Here is a 25,698-nt window from a genome sequence, read left to right on the forward strand (position 1 = left end):
AATACCATGAGGTTTTCTAAACAAATAAAACAAAATGATGGCTGCAACTAACATTGATTTGAGTCATTGAATAATCTGCAGATTATATTATCAATGAATTGTTTTAGCAAATCTGAATAAAGTATCGTGACAACTACACACATCCACGATTCTGTGTTTTGCTGGTCTGCAAGTGTAGATGTCTCGGTTGTCACGGTACTTAATCCTGATTTGGCTTAGTTCATCTTATAAATGGTTGAAAATAACTCTTGATAGCTTTAGTACAGGGCTTAGTTTGTGTTTGATCTACATTTCCCTTTTAGCCTTGAGCAGAAAAGATAATACAGCTGCATGATGATATGACAGCTACTTGTGACTCTGCCAATCCAGACAGGCTTTCATTCTGTAAGGTTGACCCTTGCTTGCTGGGCTGCGGTGTGTTAGCGCAGTGCGGTGCTGGCTGGCTAGCAGCGCTACTTTATCAGAGCCAGCAGGAAACAGGAAGGGAGCAGCCAGCTGCAAGGTCAGAGGTCAATCTATAGCATGAGGGGGATGGTAGACCAAAAAGAAATGTTCAGGAAAAAAGGGTTTGGCCTGTTGTCAGGGTTGTGGTTGAGAAGGAGTGAGAGACTGAAAAATAAAACACTACAGACGTCTGACAATTTGAATCCAGTGTAGGCCTGAGAACCATTCTCTGTACGGCCAAAGCCCCACTCACTCTGATTTGTCCCTGTGCATGCCACAGAGGCACAAAGAGCAGCAACAGTTGTAGAAGTGCTGGCTACTGGTGTGTGTGTGTGTGTGTGTGTGTGTGTGTGTGTGTGTGTGTGTGTGTGTGTGTGTGTGTGTGTGTGTGTGTGAGTGACAGAGCTGGTATTGTTGGATGGAAAGAAGGGACACAGACAGAGAGATGCTAAAACAGATATCAGCTTGTCCTGCAACATCGGAGATTAGATTCCAACCTGTATCTTACTTGGAATTTTTAAATTAATATTCAGCCAGCTTTCTGGAAAACTCTATCATTCAGACAACAAAACACAAGAAAGTCCTATACACACTGTGCAACTCTTGTGCCCGAGACAGCTCCGCCACCCTGTGAGCTTAATGCCTGTCAGACCAAGTGTTCACTTTCAGATTAATTCTCTCACATGAAGCATCCTGTGCTTTTCCTGGTATGGTAGCTTTACGGCCCCTTGTGCATGTATCAAACTCAACAAGTGTTTTTTAATCTTTTTTTTTTCACTTTAAAAGAGAACCTATTTTCTCAATCAGCTTCTTTTTATGAGTGACGCTGTCACACTTAAACATACAATGTCCTGTCATTGTGATGATTTGCTGCTTTTTTATATAATTATTAACAAATGGTCCAATGCAGCATATTAGGTTCTGAAACAGATTTCTTCAACATTTACATCATGCTCTTAATGCAATCTAAGTCACAAAATTAATTGTTACTAATAAATTGCATAACAAGTCTGCACAACTCTGTTTATGAGTCTCTTAATGTGAGGTCTAAAAAAAAAAAAAAAAACACTTGTCAGTGGATCAGTTTTAAATATTACAGAATGGTAAGACAGAGTAATAAATCAAGAGGCGCATGTGAAAAGGCATATAGTGCAGGTAACATGAGTTCAACACAGAGTTCACTGTGCAAGTCCGGTCATATGCAAAGCATTCACATTGTGCTAGCGACCACATATACCAGAATGTAACTACAAAGCTGAGTCATGCCCAACTCTCCTGCTCAGTTTAAATGTGAAAACGAAAACAAATGGAGCACCCGCTTTGTCGGGCTAGGGTTAATACTATTTTGGACACTGACTTTAAATATGTGATAATGTAAATATTTATGCAGAAAAATACACAGAAATAAAAAATAAATGCAATTGCTGTATTAGGAAGCAGTGAATTATTGGTTTTACATTCTGCTCTAGTCATCACTTTATAAATGTAACTCTTAGAAAATGGCTTCAATTGAGAACTCCATCAGGAAAGAGCCATGCCAGCATGCACGCACACAAAACCTCTTGAATAAAAACCCTAAATCATAACCATACTCTTCTTCAATTAGGTAGCGAGCAGAACTAGCGCCAAAAGATGCTTAATCTAGCAAGAAAGTCGCCGAGTTGGCATTACTGATAGTCCATCTGGCCTGACTGCCAAGCCACTCCCCCAACATTACCATAATGAACATAAACGGCAACCATGGCTATCGTTTGTACTCACAGCTGTTAAGCTACCATCTTGTGGAAGACTACGGTGACGAGCCATGAGTGAACAGGCAGAAAACATGCAGGCAGACAGGAAGGAAACCTGTCAAATCATTACAATCAGGCCAAATTAAATGATTGGATGGTCCTGGGACAGCTACAGCTACCATATCATCTTCTTAAAACCTATTTCATTTATTGATTGATTGCTATCAAGGTGGAATAAGAATCAACAAAAACATGACAAATATTTTTGAAGATTACTATCAACCATACCTTTAATATCATCTGTTTTTCAAAACTTTGACCTTTAGTAAATTAGATTAGCTCATATTATTATAAAAGATTAAAAACAGAAAGCAGCACTTTAATCCTCTCCATACAGTTGACTGGTAATATCTTAGTGCATATCTGTGCTGTTTTATCTCTCTATGCATAAACAGCGGGTACTTGTACCTCTCAGGGACAGAAGCTAGTCGATTGCATCATGCTAATCAGCATAATCCAATAGTGTGAGGACTACATGAGTCGGCTGATCACTGATACCACACTAACATAAATAACCATGGTGCTCTGCTATTTATATGCGCGTGTGTGTGTGCGTAAATCTGCACATAGAGCCCCAAGCTAAGCAAATGTAATTGAAGCCGAAACATCCGCAACCTCTGAAGAGTGAAAGGTGTTTTCTATTGCCAGCACTGATGGCTGTCTGGCTGCTAGATTAAAAGGCTAAAAGTAAAAAGCTTGGGCACGTTACAGTAAATCACCTTGTGTATGAGAAGCTAAATAAGGTCAAAGATGTTAGGTCTTACTAATTGTATTACTGGTAAAGTGCAAAAATAAACAGATGCATGACATGACTGTATTTTTCTGTTTGAGTGGGAGTCATAACTACATCATCAAACTACACAAAGCTCAGCAGTTACTGATAAAACAGGAATGAATAATATCCATGCAAACTACCTCTGTAATCGATATAAGTTGACATCATAGTCATGCACCGCTGGATTTCCTTATGGCTCTATTGAATACTTCAAACAAAAACCTTTCCTAAAGCATCATAGGCGAAGTGATAACATGGGTTTTAATTTAGTCAAAGTTGAGAGCTGTGCTGAGAGAGACAAACCTTTGTTTCAAATGGACGTCATGTTCTTTTACAGAAAATAGGAAGTCATATATTAAGACGGCGCTCTTTTGATAAAACAAAAATAGGAATGGGTGCAAATGACATTTGCAAATACCAGAGGTACTGTACCATACAATGTCATGTTTTTCTCTGTCCACAAAAGCTTGATGACATAAATCCCAGATAAAACCGGAGCACTTTACTGTAAACACCCGGAGAATAAATTTCAAGCTCTGATCTTTTCATCCAGGATTTATAGCATCAGCAAGATGTGACCCAAGAAAAATAAACCTTTGGAATTATATCCAAAACACAAATGTACAGACAACCAGGTGCTGAAAAAAGTAGCAACAGTAGCCATAACTGTCTGGTGGCATTAGACAACAGTGACAAGCACCTGTTCGGACCCAAGCTAAGTGTAGACGCATCACGAGTTCTTCGGAAATTAGGGCGTAAAGCTCACCCAGCCTTCAATTGAGCAATTAGCATATTTCTTGTGAACTCAAATCTCTTAACTTATCAATGTATGCATATTTTTAAACAGCAGTAACTTCCTAAACGTTTAGAAAACAACTGAATGTTGTCATAAAGAAAAATAAATGGATCCAAAATATAGTTGAGTGAAAAGCTCTTCATGTTACCTGCTACTGAAGCCTAAACCGTAGTTCAGCTGCATGGAAGGCTGAGTGAGTCAAGGTTTGAGGAAGTTGTTCCTCCCGACTATTGTCATAATATCACTAAAGCATGTCTAGAATGCATTTTTCTATTCTTGTGTTGTGCTTCTATAGATGCACGACCTTTTAAGCCAGTGGGTGCCGGTCGGACAGTCTTACAGAATTGTCACAGGCAAACATAACATTATGATTGCTTCAAAATTATGTTGTTTTTTTTTAAATGATGTTTAAAATGTCCAATTATTTACTTTTCTGCATTGAGACATAATCTTTCAAGAGAGAATTGTATCGTTGATGCATGAATAACAAACTACAAATAATATATTAAACATACGGTTAGCCTACCGACCCTTTTCTGTTCTACGGTGCAGCTGCGTCATTCTGCAGCTTATGAATCCACCACTTCCTGTGACCGACTGGACCTATCAGCAATGGCAGCTCGGCCCAGGAAGACGATCAAACAGACTCAAAGAAAGGTCAGAGCGGTATCCGGTTAGGGCCCCATGAGGAGGGAGTTAAAGGGGATTTTCTGACCAACCTTCTACTGTATTACTCTGCTCAGGGACTGCAGAATGTGCAATGTCTAACAATTATATTTCCTTGGTACCAATACATTGGCTAAAGAAAAAACAGCTGGTTTAGCAGCAAGAAGAAGATGCAAATTATCACACACATACACACACACACACACACACACACTTTTGTTAGGGATATTCCGTGTTTATATGTATAGATATTGTTTTATGTCTGCAAAATGTTGTGTGTTTGTGCGCGTGTCATAAGAAGCTCAGCCCAACAGAGGTAGCGGAGCAATTATTTATCACCAGATCCAATTTAATACCAGGTTTTGGAAAACATCCCTTCTTCTGTCAGATAACACAAAACGCAAAAACATGGCGGTGCAAGATGGCGGACTCCATGAAAGTAAATATAAATGGCTTTTTCTAAGCTAAAGAAAAAAAAACATCAATTCTTCGTTTCAGGTATAAACCATTGCTATGAATATTATTTTAAATATCTGCCAATAAACCCCCATAAATGTTACACACAGTCCCTTTAAGGTATCAACGACCAATACCCAGACGGGCAAAAAGAAAAAACATTTTTATACTTGGCAGTGGAGTATGAGTCTCAACTCTGAGGCCTGAAAATGTCTCAGCTGACCAGTGTACAGCCAGAAGAGGAAGTAAGTGGAGCGTACGAGGAGGAAGTGATGACTGTTGTATTGATTCTGACTGTATATGGGCTGTCGGTGGAGACTCACTTTCATCCTCACTCATCTACTGTGAACAACCACCCCAACAAACGCCTTTTCTTTCTCACACTATGAATAAATGTATGTTACATCGTACAGGTCAGACACACATCTTACAGATCAGACACAGAACTTAACTTCTACATAAGTCAATACTTGGACTGTTACTAAAAAAAACCCAAAAAAAACAGCATATACACCCACCCTGAATTTAGGGCTCTCATGAAGCGCTCGGGTCCTTCACTCTTGACGAAAAGCTATGAAACGTCCATGTCATGTTTAGAATAATAACAATCAAGCACTGACGCTGGTTAAAGTCACAATGGCGGAAATAATGTTTCCAAATGTTAACGAATATTAAATTGGCAGACTTGTTTCCATTGAATTGTCAAGCAACTTTTAAGATTTTTTTTTTAAATGTCGATAAATAGAAATTCTGTACTAGTGGAAATAAAGAAAAAAACTATTTTTTTTAAATTGCAGACAACGACAGCAGACAAAATAATGTGAGGTAGATGTTCGCACCATCACAATATATGACAAAGCTGTCCTATCATATTTAATGCATAATCTTATTTTTTGGCAAATGCAAAAAACACTTGAGCTCTTGAGCTCTTCTCCACTCAACTGAATTTTGTTCAATACTCAAACATCTCCGTGACTTATTGAGTGGCCTAACAATCGCGCGACACAACGAATCAATAATGAAATTTGTTGCCAACTTTTTTAATAATCAATTTTTATTGATTTTACCGATTCGTTGTTGCAGCCCTAAACTATTGTTTAGTTGGATTATATTTATCCTTACTATTTAACTTTTCAGCCAGTCATGTGATGAGCTCAACTGCAGCCAAACCACATACTAGTCTCTCTAGACGCTCCATGTCATTAGTTTACTCTGTAGCAATCTTAAGTGGGCTGATACCCATTGGTTAGTGTCACTGCTAACCAATGCCTTCTCCACACAGACAACAGCAGTCTTTGTATATCATACATGGCTGTGTGTCTTTGTGTATCATACATGGCTGTGTGTGTGTGTGTGTGTGTGTGTGTGTGTGTGTGTGTGTGTGTGTGTGTGTGTGTCCTTTGCTTTAACCGGAAATTTCTTTCAACACAGCCTCTTGTTACAATGTTTTAAAAATGGCTATAAAAAAAACATCAACCACCAGCCTATGGTTAATACGGCTTCCTCTTCTCTCCGTTTGCCTTTACGTGGGGTTTTTTTCAAGTCATGTTAGCTGAGAAAGAGCCATCTCACTGAGGAACTGAGCAACAAGAAGAGGATACATCACTTAGGACTGTTTTAAAAAAATTAGGTAATTCTTTATCCATCAAGTTCTAACAGTTCAAACAAGAGACAACAATTTCGATAAAAATTAGGGCTGGGCAGATTAACGCGTTAACTCAACGTTAATCTGGCAATCCTTTAACGGCGTTAACTATTTGATTATGCTTTAACTGCATATTCTTGTTTTTTTGCACATTTTTTTGCATTGGGAGGGACTTATCGCTTTAAATCTCTCCCAGATGGTGTAGTTCAGACCTGGGCGTCTTACGACTCTCCCAGTCCGGCCCGAGTGAGGTCAATCAAACATGAAAAATAAATAAATAAGATACACGCCATGAATGCAAATACGGCGACACTGTTTTAGCCTCACCGATAGGCAGTGTTGACGAATTGAGCCTGACGTGAAAGCATGTACTGTCATGTAGCTTCTGTTCTCAACAAGCGCTGCAAAGAGCAGCGAGTGCTGCAACGAGGCTTCGCGTCCAGATTGAAAGTTAATCGTGTATGCGTAAAGCTCCTGACCCCACGGTCTGATCCACTATGGCAGAGCACTTTAAGTCAGGATCGTGAGCCAACACAGACTGGACTTTTTAAATCGCGCTGATTACCCTCCCACATAATATAATTTCAAAATATTTTCCCTATACTTATAAGAAATTGTCTGGTGTAACTGTAGTTTATTATTAATGTTTTTAAATTAGGTACTTATTACACATACTTTACATGTCAGTTGTGTCTAAACAGAGCGAGCGCAAGTAGCAGATACACACAGACAGACAGACATAGATTAGCTTTAAAAAGGAGCAGAATTGCTTGTTGACCAGCGTGGGGAAATTTGCTTTAGGCAGGCTTCCGCTCGCGCAAAAATTGATAGGGCTTTGTGGCGCTTCTACGTCCAGTGTGAACCCAGTGCACAGCGTTCCTCCTCCTTTACTGCTCCCAGCCACAGAGGCAGTTCTAGAGGAAACCCTTCCTGGGACAATATTTGATATCAGCCAACATTCACAGAAAAGCTAATAAGGGATATCTCACTAATTCATTACACATTGTACATAATGCCTGTCACAATTATGTCAGACCGCATTTGCCCAAAGCATGCAGTGAACCAAATGGCATCTGCGGTGAAACAAGCAAGGAGGTAAGAACATTTCCATCCAGCAGCTCGTCTACATCTCTCAGAGCCTACTCATTAACACAATAGCTACTTTGTGCTCATAAGAAGCTTAATTTTCTCTCAGGGGTCTGCTGTGTCATCTTTTGTCTTTGTCTAATATTTTGTCTTTGTCTCATCTTTTGTCTTTGTCTCATTAATTTCATGAGCACAAGTCTGTCAACACATAAAAACAGGACTGCTTATTTCAAGTACACTTGTGTTTGCTTTCAGAGGGGCATGTAAAGCTGGAGAAAGAGATAAAGATGTTGACGCTGTGTGATTTCATAAAAGGAGCGTCACAGTAAGACAGCGACATGAAGAGAAAATGTTCAAGGAGATGGCAGAGATAGTGAGGCACAACAACAAAGTGACAGGAGAGCAGGTAGCTGTAGATTAGGCGCCATTTTGACCACAAATGCTCACATGATCGAACCACAACACCTTTCTCTTCTTGTGTTGAAACAGCTTGAGCTACAACCAAAGACCCTGCAAGCTGGGGATGGGTGCAATTGTTCACTTGTTGCATGCACGGTTTTTAATATTCAAACTGAATGAATGAATGAATTTGCAACAACTATTGCAAAGAGTTCACACCTTAAAAGTCACCCGTTTCAGATGGGTTCATGAAAGAAAGTCTTTGCAATGGCTCGGTAATACAGTTTGAGAAGAGAATAGAGAAAACATATCAATCCACTTTCACAACATTCACCTCTAGAGTCATATCCACTTTATTAGCATTAATATAGCTGCTGTGTCTGTATCTACTTTATTCACCTGGGTTGCGAGTTCTCCTCGTACATGCGTTCCTTGCCCTCCTTAAACAAGCTGATGGTCTGCTTGGTCTTCTTGGTGAGGTTCTCCATGAAAACCCGGAAGTACTCGTTGTCCCCCAGCATCTCCATTTTGCCCTCGTAGCGAGACAAGATGGTGCGCAGGTGCTGGTAGGTGTCTGGTAGCAGGTCCAGGATGTACGGGGGGCTGTTCTTCAGAGCCAATTTGGGGTTTTGGCAGAGGCGCACCACCTGCAGAAGCGAGCATGTGAGGGGGAAGAAAAGATAAAGTTAGAGACATAAAATGGGTCCAGGAAGTAAGGCAGATGAGAGAAAAGTCAGAGAGAAGATGTGTTCGGAAAAGGGTGGCAAGAGTGGTGAAAGAAGTGACAAGGAAAGACAATATGAGAGTTGTCTAAATGTAACCATGCATTTTATTTCTCAGTAAGACATTTATACCATATAGACAGTCTTTTGTGTAGAAGTGAAAAATATCAAGTGCACTTATCTGTAGTGCAGAATATTACCCGTAGGTCCAGAAAGAATATATGCAGAATAAAAAATGCCAGGTCAAATACTACGAGGAAGGCCTTTAAAAGCTCTGTCAGTCACAGCACAGTGGAGCTTTGCACCTTATATCATGCATTTAATCCCTTATGACACCATGAGTTATTTCACTACTGTCAAACTACTTCCTCTTGTATCTACAAAAAAAAGGTTACAGTCTAAAAGGACAAAAAGCATGTCTGCACTCATTCATGGACTGTTTCATTTTTAAGTTAATTATCTCAATTTCTTATTCATTAACCCAAGAGATGTCATTTTGGAGGAATGAGAAGCAACGCCGTCGCCTTCTTATGTGACCTCAATGTCAATTATCATATGCTACGCCATTTCTTCAGAATGTTTAGAGAAGTTATTGATATTTACACTTCCTCATTTCTAACCTACACACCCACTTCTGCCTCAGAAATACCAAACATCTTTTTCTAACATTTCAGCATAATGGCCTTGTACATTTGAACTGCTGAAGCCCTGCCTGATATAGACAACACGAGTATAAGCATAATTTATAGTAAATACACTTTTAAATCCTCCCCCCATAAAAAAAGGACTTGTTTTTGGGGACACAAAGTCGAACAGGGTGACGAACATCAATCATTGACCTAACAGAGAGTGGATTCTGTAATGGCTGTGCAGAGCGATAACCTTATAGTAGACCGCCTTAAAAAAACATGGAAATTCAGACCTTCCCTTTTGGTGGTCAGTCTACGTGCTCGTTCACCAGACCGCATGAACGTTACATCCTGAGTAATGTTCAAACTTTCCTCACTTTTCTTACTGTACTGCTGCACTGTCTGAGTCACTTGGTTGACCATTACAAGAGACGCTGGCGGACAGCCGAGACTCACTCCCTCACTTGGACATCAAGCTCTGTATTGGTGCGATCACATTTGCTTGAATTTCCTTGCCTCTTCTTTCTGAAAGCCGTTCTCTGGTCTTCCAAACGAAGGAAGTCTTCACTGGTTATGCCTTAGACCAGTTAAGACTGTTGCTGAGGTTACACCACTAACATCATCATCATCATCATCATCATCATCATCATCATCATCATCATCATCTACCACCATGCAAAGACTTGTACCCATAACTCAGCCAAACACATACATCCACACACACACACAAGGCCACAACTTGTGTATCAATGTTGACTGCCTTCAAGCTAAACTGCATTCCACTCATCATTTTCTCTCTTCTCTGTATAATATTTGTCAGATTTCTGTGTCAGTCAATCCTGTCTGGATCTGCACCTAAATATGTTGTAGTGATTTTTTTGTTTGACTTTAGCTAATAACAGGCAATTTAAAAAAATATATTTTGATCGTATCCTTGAACACTTTAAGGATAGGGCTAATGTGTGTGGGCAACTCTATAGAGAATATTAGCCTCATGCTCTTGATCAAATTGAACTTTGGTAGGAGGGGTTTTCAGAGAGCAAAGGCCTAGTTATTTTTGCAGAGTTGTGCTACATTATAATCTGGGCTGTGGTTTTCCATTAAACCAAGCTGAACAATATTTTTGCTGCTATTTTAAAACAATCTTGTAGAGTAACACACTTCTGCTCTTAAAACCTTTTCAAAAAAGGTAAGCTGCTCTTGTTTTCATCTTGCTGGTGCTGTTCTCAACTTTTTTTTCTGGATCAGATGTCATATGTATGGTAACTTATTCACACACTGTAAACTGCAAAAGCTAAACTGACTGTGCGGGTGGTTTCAGTGTCAGGTCAGCCTTCCAGTCATCTTGTCTGGATTGCAAACAGACAAAAAAACCTCTCTATGAGAGTGTCGAACATTCACAGAAACCACAAATAAGAAAGAGTGGAGTACCAGCATTACTTCTGTTGTCATATTTGTTTTAGGTGCAATACATGCTCAACAGTTTCTCCACTATTTACCATAGTGGAAAAAAAAAAATAACTGGAATGTGGTTTCTTAATAATAGCTTTGTAAAAAGACTTGGTCTCTTATCATCAGAGCTCTAACCTAAGGCCTGAAAGAGGAAAGAGACACAAAAGAGTGTCTTGTCTTCTATTCACTTCAATATTGCTGTGTGAATCTCACAGGAAACTGGGGGGGGGGGGGGGGGGGGTCAAACTGCTACAGACTTTTTTTCTTCCGAGAAGTGAAGCTGTGAAATGAGCCTGCCCCGTGAAAGAGAATAATTAGCCTAGTTAAATGAACACGTTTCTTTTCTTTTGTTGTATGCTTCGTTAGTTTCCAAGGGCTGACAGACAGTTGACTGCAGACATTTCAGCAACAATGTGCAAGATAACTGTTGCTGTGCTAGCAGCACCTGTGTTATCAGATCACGAACATGAGTTCGTAAAATTAAATTCCTATACGGTTTGTGTTTGCACCCACTCTTCCCTCTGTGGTACTGTTTGCGATATACCACAGCACTTAACCTCGGTTAAAAAAATGCTAGCTGCTGTATGACAACTAGTTACAGTCACCAGAGAGTGGCAAAGCAACAGCAAACAGATGTGTGAAAGAAACCCTTGCTCTGTCGGCGGGCTAGCGTTAACGGAAGGTTGCTTTATTAAAGTGCATGTCTTCTGCTGGCACAAAGACGGTCGAAAACAAGACGCTTTCAGGTTGGCAAATTAGCCCACGTTAGCTAACCACGTCTTCTCCCGGCTCACAAGCTCCTTCAACGTTAGCAACAGGCGAACATTAGCCAGCTCATCTTAGCTGCAGTTGGCTAGCCGCCCGAGGCGCCAGACCCGTTAATTAACGTTGGTCGTAAATTCACGCACCTTGTCCATTAGTTTCCAGCATTTCTCCACCGTCTTTTTGTCTACGGCCCCAGGCTGGTGATGGGAGTGGAGGTTGTGATGGTGCGGTTGAAAGGCATCCTTCATCATTCCGATGAGCCCCCCACCTTTCTTCAGGTTCCCTGCCATGTTCGGTCTCGGCTAGGATCTGCCAGAGCGACCGACAGGCGCGACAGGACAGGGGTCAGGGGGACCGAACCGGCGCCTGGACTTAGTTGGACCGGGGCGATGGTGATCCGGCGGCACCCCCCTCGCCCCCACCACCCCGGCGACGACAGCTCCCGAGTGGTGAATTCGAGCCGGGGTCCGACGCGGGGTAATAGAGGGGAGAGGGGGGGGGAGTGGTGACTATCGGATAAAGGCTCCCATCAATAAACCTAGCATCCGTTGGTAAATGTCCCGGTTGGGGCTCAAACGTTCACCTCGGTCACCGCTCAGCGTTGCAGCTAGCCTTGCTGCTTCGCTCTCTCTCTGCAGGGACCCACGCAGGCTAATTAGCCGAGCACCAGAACGGTCTCTGCTTGCCCTCAGCAGAAAGACAAAGGCACCGTTTCTTCGCCCAGAAAGCCGTGTGGACTGGACTGTGTCCTTTCCTTTTGACAACCCCCAATGTCGTTTCCCTATTTTCTTGTCTGCAGCGGCGGCAGCTCTTTTCGCCTGTGCTGTGTCTTGACGGGAAGTTCAGTGACAGTGACAGCCCTGCTGAGCGGGCTGACAACAGAGAGCTCGCATCGATGACCGACGAGAGGAAGTTGCGCTTTAAACGGCGGAAGCGTTGCGGACGCACATCAGAAAGGGGTTGAATAAATAATTGTGAGAATTAAATATTTCCCAGTGTTTTTTCTGTTTCCTCCAGTGACGTGTATGTGCGGCCCTTTCCTTTCCTGTACGTCCCCTTCCGTTCGTTGTGCTCCCCCCCTCCCCTCCTCGCTCAAAACTCCACGCCTTCCTTGTGCGCGTCCCCGAGACATGAATGTAGGCGGGGACGCGCCTGTGCCTGTACAGCATTCATAAAACGAGATGCTGAATGCAGTCCTGGATTCCCCCGCGCGGGCCTTGGTCGCCCCTGACAACAAAGGACGCATTTATATGTCTTACTGAATGTAAGGATCCAATTACGCGTGCCCAAGTCAAGTTGTGATTGGCTGTTACTAAAGTCAATCAACTATCAATCAAGCAAGACAGTTTGTGGCATGGCAACTCACTCAGCAACCAGTGCCAAGCAACAAAGACTCATCCCTGTATGTTGGTCAGTGAACTTGCAGCCTCAAGCAAACATGCCTCCAAAGAGAAAAGCTAAAAAGACCACAAAGAAGAACCCAGAAAAAAGTAACTTTGCTTATGAAACAGTGAACATCCTTGGCTTCTGTGATGCAAAATGTAAGCTATTTTGTTTAAACAACGTTCACTGTCTTATTGCAGGGGAAAATGACTTGGAGGCAAAGTATAGACGCAGTGTTCTGGACGTGGCCATATTGAAGGATCACATTGGTGAGCAGCAGTTTTATGTTGAGTCACTTTATGTTATGTAGGTTTTGTTTAGATCAAATTACCCACATATCTTGTTATGCACATGTTATATAAATTACATCAAGAGGCAAACATAATGTATCTTGTGTAAAAGCAACAACATCCTAATTCACATTTTAAAAGATCAAGTCCATGCTTTAAATGTCATTTTTTAATTCATAAAATCAAACTTAATCTTACTGGCACTCTTTCTTCAAAGGAGGAAAAGTTGTTTTAACTAAATTCATCTGATGGGGGAAATTATTACTTCTCAAATACAATTTTTACACTGTAGCTAGCAGTAATGCCTTTTTCTTCAGCATGATTTGAAGTACTTGTACTTTATTTCAGTTTTTTGTATCTTTCCACTCTACACTTCAGAAGTAATATTGTACTTTGTTACATATATGTTATGATCAGGTAAAAATTAAATGCATTGTAATCATCAAATAATTAAAAAATAGCCCACTTGCAACAGTAATTTTGTGATATTAATCCACAAATGTAGTCCAGCCAAAGCAGCCACGTTTCTGCATCAATGCTTTTACTGCTGAAAATACTTATAGACCTTATTTGAGTAAGATTTTGAATGCAGGACTTTTACTCGGAATGAAGAAAGTGAAGTGATCTGAATACGTCACGCTCCAGTGAAGCAAGTTTAGCACCACATGTACGACCCAACGCTACATGTTGAAGCAACTGGATACTTGAGCATGTTTCACTAATAAGGCTTAAGTTCACCATAGGAAAATACTGACAACAGAACTGTATTTGGAGTGTTATTTGGACGTAGAAATAAACAACATAATCCACCGCTGTTGCGTACATTCATGTATGCATGTGTTTGTTTGATTGCCACAGCCTTACAATATGAGTCTGTAAAAAAGATCCAGTCGAGTAGAATTGACCTAAGAAGACACATAAGACACACGGAGCAGAAGCTGCAGCACGAGAGACAAGACCACAGGGACGTCAACTCTGGTAAAGTACATACGGGGCACGTATCAACAATTAGCCTTTCTTTTAATAAACTGAGATAAAGCGTAAATCCCTGTGGGAGAAAGGACAAGGGGCGTGTTTGCCAAGGTTAGGGTAATTCTTGAGGAACAAACGTCTAATTAGCAGGGTGCCTAAGCTGATTGCTGCAATGGCTGAAAACAGTGAATCAGTAATGCTGCAGCTTAATCTGATATCTTTGATGCAAATGTCATTCTAGACCTCAGTCGCCAGTACAAAACTATGCAGACAGAGCTGACCAACAAGGTGAAGAGGATGGAGAAAGAGGTCAGCCAGATGTCAGAAGAACTTGGTATGAATACATCTAATTTTAATATCTCTATCAAAATGAATAAAGACATAGGAGTTCCACATGGTTTACCAAATGTGATGGCAATGGCACGCCTGTCTGCGTTTGTCTGCTTAGTGCTGTGTCAGAAGGAACTGAGTAAAGAGAAAAGAGAGCGTGAGCAGCTGGAATGGGAGAAAGATGCCACAATAGCTGACCTGAAACACAAGCTGGAAAACATGGAAACAGACTATGAGAAGATCCTGCATGTGAGTTGCAACACAAGCTCATGCAAATGTATTCAAAGACAGTCTCTATAGATGTGAACTGTAAACTGTCCCTTTCAAAGGACAGCATTGTCAATTCGAAAGTAACTTCTTGTAGTTTGGTATTATTTTGTGCCTGCTCCATTGCATATGCCAGATAGCATGGTCTCAAATGCTGGACCAGCCTGAAACCAGTTATACCTAAAGTGACTTTAAATTGTCACGTTAAGGCCTCTATCTAGAATTGTTATATGATTGTACCAAATTATTGGTTGTCATAATATCAGAGTATTGCAATGGCAAGACCTTTTCTTTGTAGAAAAACGTGACAATCCTGATGAAAATGTCGTCGTTGTCTATGTTTTTTTTTTGGACTCACCAAAGTCAGAAAATCCCACATAAAGAGGCTTCAAGGACGCAGCAGGTGATCATCAGCTTTTGCTTTGAAGCTCTTTTGAAGCAAACCCTTGAATCAAACGGAAAGATGATACATATTGCAACTTGGGTAATTAACTCAGCTGCAGAGCTGTAATCAGCTGTCCTGCTGCTGCGTTACTCACATGAAAACGATTCGTTTTTCTTAGCAACCTTATTGTTAGAGTTTTTTATTCCAATACATCTATAGGTTAAATTGACATTGTACACCCCCACCCAATACTTTATTGATAGAGACAGCTCTCTGCTGGAAACAGCTTTATCAAAGCCTCCAGCAGTCCAGCTTTCACCCATCTGTCAAACATGTTTGGACTCCTAAGCAAAAGTGGACATGAAACGTTGCTCCAATAATTTGTTAGGACTTCACGGTGTCAAAGAGCCACATAACATCAATCAGCAGGTTAACCTGGATGCACACCACTGCATTGTTTACAATGAGAGGTGAAGTTATCCTGCCAACGCAACTGAGAAATCAGGGATGAAAAAGGAAGTGATCATCCAAAATGATGCCGGAAAGGTCTTTTGCGGTGGGTGTCTGGGTCCTTTTTTCCTTGGTCCTACTACTGCAGAGCTGTTTCAAGCACTGCACACAAATGCTGGAGTTTACAATATAACCTATATGTATAGTATTTGACTTTACACAGGGACAATAAGACTCCATTAAGACCAAACGCATGAGGAAAGAGCGCCAGAATTGACATTTAGTAGGAACAGCTGTAGATGCAAATTTTTAACAAGCAGATCTTCAAAGATAATAAGGTCAAGCCTGGAGCCATGTTATAGTGCTCAGGCTGTGATCACAGAACTCTGATTTTAATATGCAATTATCATTATTTCTTTCCTCCCTCTATCACACAGAATCTAATTATGCCTTATCTGCATTAGCTCCACTCATACAATTCATCAGGGCTAAAGGTGGTAAAGAGGGGAGGAATATCAGGTTAGACAACTGGGTGATTTAAAATGCAAATTTTAGCTGGCGTCTCATTTCTACTAATGTTTTCTGCAGGAGAATCTAGACAGTCTGACTTCCCAGCTGGCTGTGGCTCAACAGGAATGGGAGGACAAGAGCACAACCATTCATCAAAATTACAAGGAACTGCTCTCTGAATGTGGCCTGAATGCACGGCACATCTAAAAGACAAATGACAGCAGCTGCTCTTCTCAGTGGGACACATTTGTTTAATGTCGGATCTATAACTCAGTTCTATTTGATCAGACTTTTGCATCTGTTTGGTTCAATTGAAAGTGATGCCTGCGACAGCATCAATTTGTAACTTGCAGTTTAGTATGCCTAGCATGGTGGATGTTTTTAATATATTATACCATCAGAGTATTAAATAGACTGAGATACACGCATGTGTTCACTAGCTCACCATGTGGTGTCTGTAATGTTGCTTAATCCCCACTAGATGTAGCAAATTACTATTTACAGTCGAGGAGCTGGTGGCCAGATATTAGTCTATTAGAGTATTTTTTAAATGTGTGAATACATGGTCTGCAATGTTGCTTTTGATTTCTTAAATCATAGAATAATCATAAAAGTATGTGATGCCAATGCTACTGGAGTTTGAAATGACTGATGCGAGAGAACATGGTAAGAGAATACTGCACAACTGTAAAGACTAACACCATCTTAAAACAAAAAGGTGTGGTAACAAAGAAGGAATTGTTGTTAACATTTATCTCAGGCTGTGTTTTATGCTGACTCAGTGGACCAGAAGTCACATATGGTAACAGGCAAGAGAAGTAAGGTGAACCTGGCCACATAAGAGATACAAGAGACTACAATACCACCTCTGTTAAACTATGGTACTTCTAGATGGCAACAAAACATAAATCATGAGAAAGTAAAATATGAAAAGTAAAGTTCAATATGAGATAGATTAACAGACAACAACAAGAGAAAAGGAAAAATAACAGTTAATGATGCAAGAAATATGACATAGCTGCCCAGCATCGATAAAACCTGAGTTCTCCCGTGGGGAGCCAGATAAACAGATTTGATTTCCAAGGCTGTCATTTGTGCATCTTTTTCATTGCCCCGAGCAGTTTCTTTTAGCCTCATCTGTGAGGTAATACATCATTTACTCCAGATGAAGATTATTCTGTGCTCTGACGACCAATTAACTCAGCAACTGAAGAGGCCTTCATCTGAAAGGCAATATTTTCTCATTCAAACCACAAGCAGTTGTCGCCCACAGAGGGTGTGTGTTTCTGTTTGTTTCGGGTTTAAAGGGGTTGACTGCAGCTGTCCCAGTGCTCAAAACGAGTTAAGCATTGTTAACCTGCTGGGGGAACAATTATTATAAGAAGTGTGTCTTAATATTATTGCACATGTCAAACCTCAACCAGTTATGACATGTGCATTAATATTAAGATAATTAAGCTAACATGAAGGGCAAGTTTGAACAGCTTTATATAGTTGGACAGATGTTTTAAACCGCTGGTTTAGGGTCAGCATCCTTCCAAAGGGTCACAAGATAAATTTAAGGGATTATAAAACAATGATCTGCTCTTCATATTTTCTATTATTTCTTCTTTGCTTAAAAAAACATTGAATCATGTTATTTCTTTTGGCTGTAATCAGTAATTCAAATGAATGTCTCTATGGTGATATTAAATTAGACATCTTAAACGTTAAAAGGGGCCCAGTCTTTAGATACTGCTCTTTGTTGGGGGTCACAAGCCAAAATGATCAACTGGACCAACTGATCAACAATTCAATTAATATGCTTATCACGTATGTTTTTGTGAAGTAGAAGCCTAGAAACTAACTAGAAGCTTTAGCTGTTAAATAAGTATCGTATAATACCTCAAAATGCAATGGAGTAAAAGTATAATGTAATGAATACTCTTGTTGTAAGTAAATACCTTAGGTGTACATGCCCTTTATCTCCAGGTTAATCAACAAATCATTAAACATGGACACAACAAATTGTCCATGGTGATTAATGATTTTTTAAATAATTTGAATCCTTCTGTTTTTCGGTCATCAATACATTTGAGACAATTGGTGCTTTATTACAAAGTGGAGACACAGAAAGTGAATTGTGTCTTTGGACTCTTCAATCTTTGGAACTTTAATCCAAGGTCAACCGTCTTTTTGCACACACATTCAACAAAATTGGGTTTTGTGACAAATTCATTTGGCTTTCTGCAGTATCGTGGGCGGTTTAAGGTACCCAAGTGACTGATTTTCACAATAAAGGCTGGCTGCTTTCATTTTTGCTGATGAATACCTGATAATGCCTGCTGGCTGACGCATTTCCACTGGAATTTGACCGGGCTGTCTATTCAGCTTTTGGGTAAATAAAAGGAGATGGCCTCCAGCTTATGAAACAAGATGCCCACACTGTGGATCACATAAAAATACACACACACAATTACACATCGTGCCAATGCTGAATTATCCTCACCACAGATAGTGCTGTTGGCGGACTAATAGGCAATGGGATACCAAACGGGCATTATTAGGGAATTAGTATCTCGTAACCCACTTCTTATGCCATCCTTTCAAGTTTTGAAATCATTGGTTTTGTCATAAATCCATGTTACGTCCTCACAGCTATGTTCAGTATGCCTCCGGCAGTGTGTTCGCATGATTCGACACACACACGCACACGCACACACAGACAGAAGGTAATGAATGCTTCCCCGTCTGCGGGCCATCGATCAAAGCAGGAATGAATAGTGAGGGAACAAAACACAAAATAAATGAAGCTCCATTTTATTTCTCTGAAAGACAAACAATGCCAAGATGTTTTGATCAATATGTTCAAAAACAAATGTCAGCGAACGAAAGGCTGTATAACAGCCTTGACAACATCTCACCTTGGAGATCATTCTTTCACTGGTACCTTTTATTCGAGCACAACAGCAACAAGCCTTCAATTAATTGCCAGAAAATCAATGGGAAAGCTCTCACTTCAAAATGTGCACCAGTCTCACTGTGAAGTAGCTCGTCACCGATGATCTGTTATGTTTTCTATTTCGGTATCCTTAGATCCAGTGCTCAGTAGTGGCTGTTATTGGGCCTATCTTTCCCTATATGTTGCTAACCTTGGGAAATCTGTGAGGAGAAAGAAACAGTTTGACAAAAGGATGCAGTAGAAATGTGATGAATACATTTAACAATTGTATCGCTCCATAGACCTGGAGCTATAGACCAAAATATTCTGCGAGGCTTGAAATGTATTAATTATTTGAGCAAAATGGCAAAAACATTTATTTACAAGCAACTTGCTGATGGGAAAGTCACTCTTCAAATGCATGGGATGTGAGCTGCTAGCGTGGATAAATGCATCAAACTCAGTATAATCCCTAAATACTTGCAGAATAACAATCACCAACAAGGCAATTGATATTGACATGTGCTACGACTTGTTAAGCGTGAGCAGTGAACTAGATTTGCACACAAACTCTGCAGGTACTCAATGCTTATCATGAGCTCAATAAATCCAATAGCAGCCAGGCAGTGGTGGGTAAAGATTCACTGAATTTATGGACCTTAAACACCAGCGTCAGAAGGAGAAGCACGAACGAGCATGATGAAATAAACTTGACACAGCAGTGACACATGCACAGGTGGCGGTGAGTGTTTATGCGCTCGTGGCATTCATGTAAGAGGTGTGTGTGCTTTGGATATGCATGTAGGGTGGTGACGCACCGAAAAAAAAAACCCTTGTCATCTCTAATGCTGCAGTAGAAAGATTGTGAGACAGGCACTCGGAGGGGAGAGAGAGTGGCAGCCTTGATGAAACTGCAGATGCATGGTTGCTGTTTGTGTTCACTCCCCGTCCTGAAGAGAAATAAATATCCTCTATCACTAATAGATGGACGGCAGGTGAGGGGATGCTCATGGCACATGATTGAGTTGTGATACTCATTAGCCCACGTTAGCCTTCCCACCCACGCACATTCTCAGCTGTTCAACAAATTCACAAATGTGCAGACGTTAATTTGGTTATGGGAGATAAATGAGAGGTAGATGCATGAGCTTCTTCTGGTTCACTCAACAATCGCCATGTTTACTCAGCTAGAAACCCACGTATCCTCATACTGCTTCCCTGCATTCTCATTATGTCACAACAAACCAAGTGCACTGTCTGAATATTTCTCCTGTTTGAATATTAAACTAGAAAAACAAAGTGCACTCAGATGCTATTTAGCATGTTGTGTCTAAACAGCTCAGAAGGTCTATACATCAAAGTAAAGAAGAGACAAAAAGCAGAACCGAACAGGACAGAGGCTGTTTTTGGAAATGTATTTATAATGGAATAAAAATGTCAACATAAGAAAATAAAGTATATAAACTATAGCAGCCAAACCTCGCCATCTCTCTCAGTGGTCTCCCAGCAAAGGTCACTCACTGTTTCAGTGGGATTTGTTTTAATTCTTACTCCACTGCTCTCTAGGCCTTCAAGGTAATTGGCAATCTCATTCCAACTACGCTTGATTTAGCCGCTGTGTAAATGTTTTTGGTGTTTAAGAAGTTAGCATCGGGTGCAGCGAGAGGCTTCGTACTCTTCTAAGTTTCTTAGTGACATTCAGCAAATGGATAGAAACTTCTTTTACAAAATTGGAAATTAAATGTTGGTCTTTTTTTCTTTCCTATTTTCCTGGCAATTTGCCTTTAATAAGTTATTTTACAAAGAAATATATAAATTAACAGAATCTGTGTCCGTGTCCATATGTGTCCGAATTTCATGTGTGTCCATATAAACATAATACATAGGAGGTCTGTACCTCTCCATTTTATGAATATAATCAACTTGTTACTTCTGTAATTAAAACACTTCGGACTATTTCTTGGGAACCCTGTTAGTCATACTGTATTTACACACCATCTGTGGAGCATTAATAGTTAATTACTTGAGGATTACGGGGATTGGCACTATTGGTGCTTCAGCAGATGATGACGTAATGCCACTGCGACTCCCACACATTTTTTTTTCTCTGGCAAATCATGCAGATTCAATGCTGTTTCAAACACCGATGTTTTCTTGTGGGAGTTCAGACTAACTGCAGACCCGAATCGAAATGCCAGCTGAAGTCATGAGACACTTTCCAGAAACGTGAGGAAAAAAAAATTAAATTGAAATTCCACTTATTTGTGAAACACACAGTTGCACAGAACTCTTAATTAACTAAAAACTCTGAGTCCTTTTTCTTTCATATCTTATGTGGTCTTTTATCCAAATGTGAAGGGAACGCTGAAATGTCAGGCAGATTTTTTTCTTTTCAGGGGTTGTATTCTTTTTTTTATGGAAGTTTGGGAAACAAGTTTTTATTTTTACTAGTTTCTTCTTTCTTTTGTTAGTTTGAAGTAATTTTGTATGGTACCATTTAGGGCCGCTGGACCATTCAGGAATTAGACTAGATGTATGTTGGCTTTTAATGTGTCGCAGAGAGAGACGGGATTGGAGGTTTGGATTTGTGTGAAGGTTCTGTTATCTATTTTGATTTAGTGACATGTCAGATCAATGAGGTGTAAACTATTAACAAAACACGAAAAACAAAACAAAACATGGTGGATGGTCAATGTGTCAGACATTTCAATTCAACATTCACAAATAAACTGGTGGCTTAATTCTGAGGGACTGTTACTGACAAAACCTGATGGGCAGATTTAAACTGATAGACACATCGGCAAAAAGCAGTGAAGACAGGTGGATGACCATTAATTCCCACTGTGCAACAGTCAGGCTATCACCCAGTTTCACCTTCAAACCAGTCGTTTCAGTGGGAAAATAGTGTGTCAACAGTCTATGCAGAAAGTAACTTGGACTCATGTTGCTGGTAGTTTGTTCTTGTTGTTTCACTTCTGAAGGAATGGTTGTTATAATGCAAATAAAGACAACTATTCTTTCCATCAATACAACCATACTGAGTTGTCAGTCTTTGAGTTGTGTTCTTTATCAGTTGACATTAGGCACCTGACTCCTAAAGACCTGTTTAATGTACTTACAGTTTGGTCGTATGGTGGTAAGGATGAAAATATCAGAGAACATCTTGGCAGATCTCAAATGAAATACTCCTCGAAGCGGTGTGTTCAACATCTCATTCAGTAAAAGTTTAACTGCCCTGACGTTTGAAAATAATTTGAATCAACTGCAGATATAAAACATGTTGCTTTACCAGGGTCTTAATGTTTTCAGTTGGTCTTGATATGAGATGATATCACGTACACTGGCTTGTCCTTGTAAAACCTGGATCGTTATAGAATATGCCTCAAAGCTTTTACAGACTGCACAGGAGACTGTGTGTATATTGTGAGTGAGAGACCATAAAAAGGACAGCTGATAAGACAATACATAGTCATAGTGTCAAAAATGTAAAGACAGATGAAGGAGAAAGTAATGTCAATACAGAGAGGAAGAAGGGAAATGATGGATATCTTCGTGTAAGTAGCCATCATGTTTTTAAGCAGGTATTCAAAACAGAAAAATCGTTGTTCCAGCTACTCAGCAACCACTTTAGCAACTAATCACACATGAGCACCTTCAAACACCTCTGGACATGCATCGCTGTCTTTCAGAGATACCAACAGTTAAAACATGTTTTAATAGAATATCACTACTATAAAAGAAGTCTGTGTGTCGCTGTTTATTTGTTTTTTTTAGGTTCGTTTGAGTTTGTTGTTTTCTCAAGGCTGTGGTGCTTTCTTCCGCCACAAGATAATACTTATGGTTTTTGGCACTTTCAAAATAAAAGGATTTGAAGATGACCTGACCTATTCATCTTTGCAGCTCTTCAGAGGCAATATACGTTCATACAGTAAATTGTCAGATAAAAAAGGAACTTATTTAAAGTTTTTTTTTCTCCTAAGAACAATAGAATAACAATATTCAGTACTGATAATCCAACAGCGGACAGAAATAATTTAAAAAGGAGGGAAAAAAAAACAGCACATGATGAATGACTGAAAATACTGCATAGTACAAATGCCCCATAGCAGTTTTTGTTCGTCCTGTTTGACTTCGTACAGAGGGCCAAAGGGACAGACCACAACGAGACAGACCCATCAGTTTCTCCTAAGACCAAGGAAAAAATCAACCAAGGAGACTGCAAAACTGACTACAAGCGTTCGCCTCGAGGGCAAACAAAGTTCACAGCACCGTCCTTCCCTGTAAAATCAAGCTGAAAAATGGCTGAATTAAAATACAACGTGATCTTTGATCCCTGGAAAGTAGAGAGGTGGACGTCGGGAAAGTCAGTCCTGTTGTAATCGCGGAGCGTTATTCAGGTTCACTGCTATTTGTGGTCTTGTCCCACTCTATGCTCTCCTCACTGTGTGTGGGGGAAGGAAGGGCCCCAGTGGCTCCTGCAGGACGCAGCCTCAATCCCTGGAAGCGCCGGCACTCGGGGCAAATGCGGATGTGGCTACATCCCCTCGCAACCAGTGCGGCCTCCTGTGCCAGTCTGTGGGAAAGGGGTTCAGGCAGTCCGGTGCCTCCGCACAGCTTGCCGTTGCTGAGGCTGACGGCGGCAGCTCTTGCGCGCCGCTCCTCTAGGGGCAAAGGTCGCGGCCGCAGCATCGAAGACGACCGCCTGCGCCTCACCTGCAGGCTGTCGCGACACGTGACGATCCCATGGAGCTCCCGCAGCATCTCCTCGCACACTGACTGCTGCAAGCATGCAAACAGGGAGAAAAAGGTAGGGGAGTAGGGGATCACAGACACACAACATATATATTTCATATATATATATATTATCATAATCAGTGTACAGTGACAGAGAGATGGCTGGTGACGCTTTACCAACCATCACTAAAAACGTACAGTATATTATCTGGTATATTATCTGGGACAAACAGTCACGTCACCCACACATTTTATCTCCTGGTCTGATGATGGAGTGCTCCATCACTGGGTATCTACACTATGTAAACTCAAATAATGACAAAGAAAGACATGCTTCTGCAACTCAAGTGTATAATACAAGAGACTAGTTACTAATTCACACATACTGCACATGAGCACAGTGACAAAACAGATATACACAGGCATGTATACAGACACACACAGGTGTAAACCTCCATGCATGCACGCACACACACACACACACACATATTTATACAAACACACATCCACACAAGGTTTCCAAGTTAGTCCAATAAAGTCCAATAAATCTATGCTTCTCAAAAAAGAAGAAATCACATGAGTTTTTTGACTTTCACATTCTGAATGTTTATTGAATTGAATCACAGCGTGGAGTCCATTTGAAAAGACAATTATGAGGTTCTTTCAAGGAATCACATCAAAAATAATTTTAACATTGCATGCACATCTTTATCTACTCAACAATTTCTTAGTGAAAGTGTCACCGCCTCAAGAATAGCTTGACAGAGCTACTTCACTACCAGAACTGAATTTTCTGAAAAGTTAAAATGGCCTTTTTGTCTGGGTGAGAATGCCTCTCCAAGGAGTTCTGGGGACTAGACTGAACACACTCCTCATATATATATATATATATATATATATATATATATATATATATATATATATATATATATATATATATATATATATATATATATATATATGTGACCTTTACAGTGAAAAATACCTTTTGAAAAATTAAAAACTAGAAATCTTTAATTTAAAAGCAGATCTTTCCTGCTACTTTCAACATCTGGCTGATGGTCACAACTAGCGTTCAGCCTTTGATGGAATTATTGATCTGGTGTCTGAAAATTGGATTTTGAGAAAAGATGTGCATACAATGCCAATCATCTTTTATGGAAAAAGATGATTGGATTAAGGCTAAAAGACAACAACCACAATATTGTTTTATGAGTAAACTCTCTCATAACCATGTATTTACTACCAATAAGATTGCTTTACATCCAATATTCTGTATTACGTATGATATTCTATGAAATATATATTTGAGTCTTCTACTGCTATAAATAGAAAATAATCCATATATGTACTGTATGTAATCTGAGTACGTGAGGTATATTTTTGGTTTTGTGCTGGTGTCCGGCTAGACGGAGGAAGGTTGGGTGTCAAGTGAAGACGTGCCCAGAGGAAGACAAAGACGCTTACTACACTTCCTGTCAAAGCTGTGCACTGTAGGAAAGCCTAGCAGCTCCCCGAGGAGGAAGGTACCAGGGAGGGGAGAGGGAGACAAAGCAGATGCAGGTTAGATAGCCCTCTCTCACCTCATTTCCTGGTGCCTGTCTTAACATCCAGACAAACTCCAGCACTGCCATGAAGATAGCCACCAGCAGGCCACACACCAGCACCACAAAGATACCGCCGATGTTCTCCATGCCCAGACCTGGTAACAACAGAATATGGCAGCAGAAATGAGAAATGACGAGAAAAGGGAGGCCAAGAAACAGATATTTTCTTCCATAAATGACAGTCTGACAAACTGAAGTGGAGCTGAAGAACAAGCAGATGAG

General features: G+C 40.4%; 3 protein-coding genes across 5 annotated transcripts in view; 1 reads left to right on the forward strand and 2 right to left on the reverse strand.

Moving 5' to 3' along the window:
- cbl (Cbl proto-oncogene, E3 ubiquitin protein ligase) overlaps positions 1-12,690 on the reverse strand; it is a 30,935-nt gene extending 18,245 nt beyond the window's left edge. For all 3 annotated transcript variants that reach the window (XM_068584085.1, XM_068584086.1, XM_068584084.1), the window contains exons 1-2: positions 11,772-12,690; positions 8,460-8,707 (exon numbers count right to left, since the gene is read on the reverse strand). In XM_068584085.1, coding sequence (XP_068440186.1) covers positions 8,460-8,707; positions 11,772-11,918 — 395 coding nt within the window. In that variant the 5' untranslated portion in view covers positions 11,919-12,690. The remainder of the gene's footprint in view (positions 1-8,459; positions 8,708-11,771) is intronic.
- A 292-nt stretch (positions 12,691-12,982) lies between these two features.
- drc12 (dynein regulatory complex subunit 12 homolog) lies at positions 12,983-17,601 on the forward strand. The gene is made up of 6 exons (XM_068585430.1): positions 12,983-13,118; positions 13,212-13,280; positions 14,160-14,279; positions 14,515-14,607; positions 14,722-14,852; positions 16,294-17,601. Exons 1-6 carry the CDS (start codon positions 12,983-12,985, stop codon positions 16,420-16,422), a joined length of 678 nt encoding a protein of 225 aa, XP_068441531.1. The 3' UTR covers positions 16,423-17,601.
- A 1,412-nt stretch (positions 17,602-19,013) lies between these two features.
- Positions 19,014-25,698, reverse strand: part of grik4 (glutamate receptor, ionotropic, kainate 4) — a 266,801-nt gene continuing 260,116 nt past the window's right edge. The window contains exons 20-21 of the mRNA XM_068584583.1: positions 25,453-25,571; positions 19,014-23,914 (exon numbers count right to left, since the gene is read on the reverse strand). Of these exons, the coding sequence (XP_068440684.1) occupies positions 23,525-23,914; positions 25,453-25,571 (509 nt within the window). The 3' untranslated portion in view covers positions 19,014-23,524. The remainder of the gene's footprint in view (positions 23,915-25,452; positions 25,572-25,698) is intronic.

The sequence above is a fragment of the Clinocottus analis genome, unplaced genomic scaffold, assembly GCF_023055335.1.
Source record: "Clinocottus analis isolate CAN_PGR_092001 unplaced genomic scaffold, fCliAna1.0.p SCAF_2, whole genome shotgun sequence".
In the NCBI taxonomy this organism is placed as follows: domain Eukaryota; kingdom Metazoa; phylum Chordata; class Actinopteri; order Perciformes; family Cottidae; genus Clinocottus; species Clinocottus analis.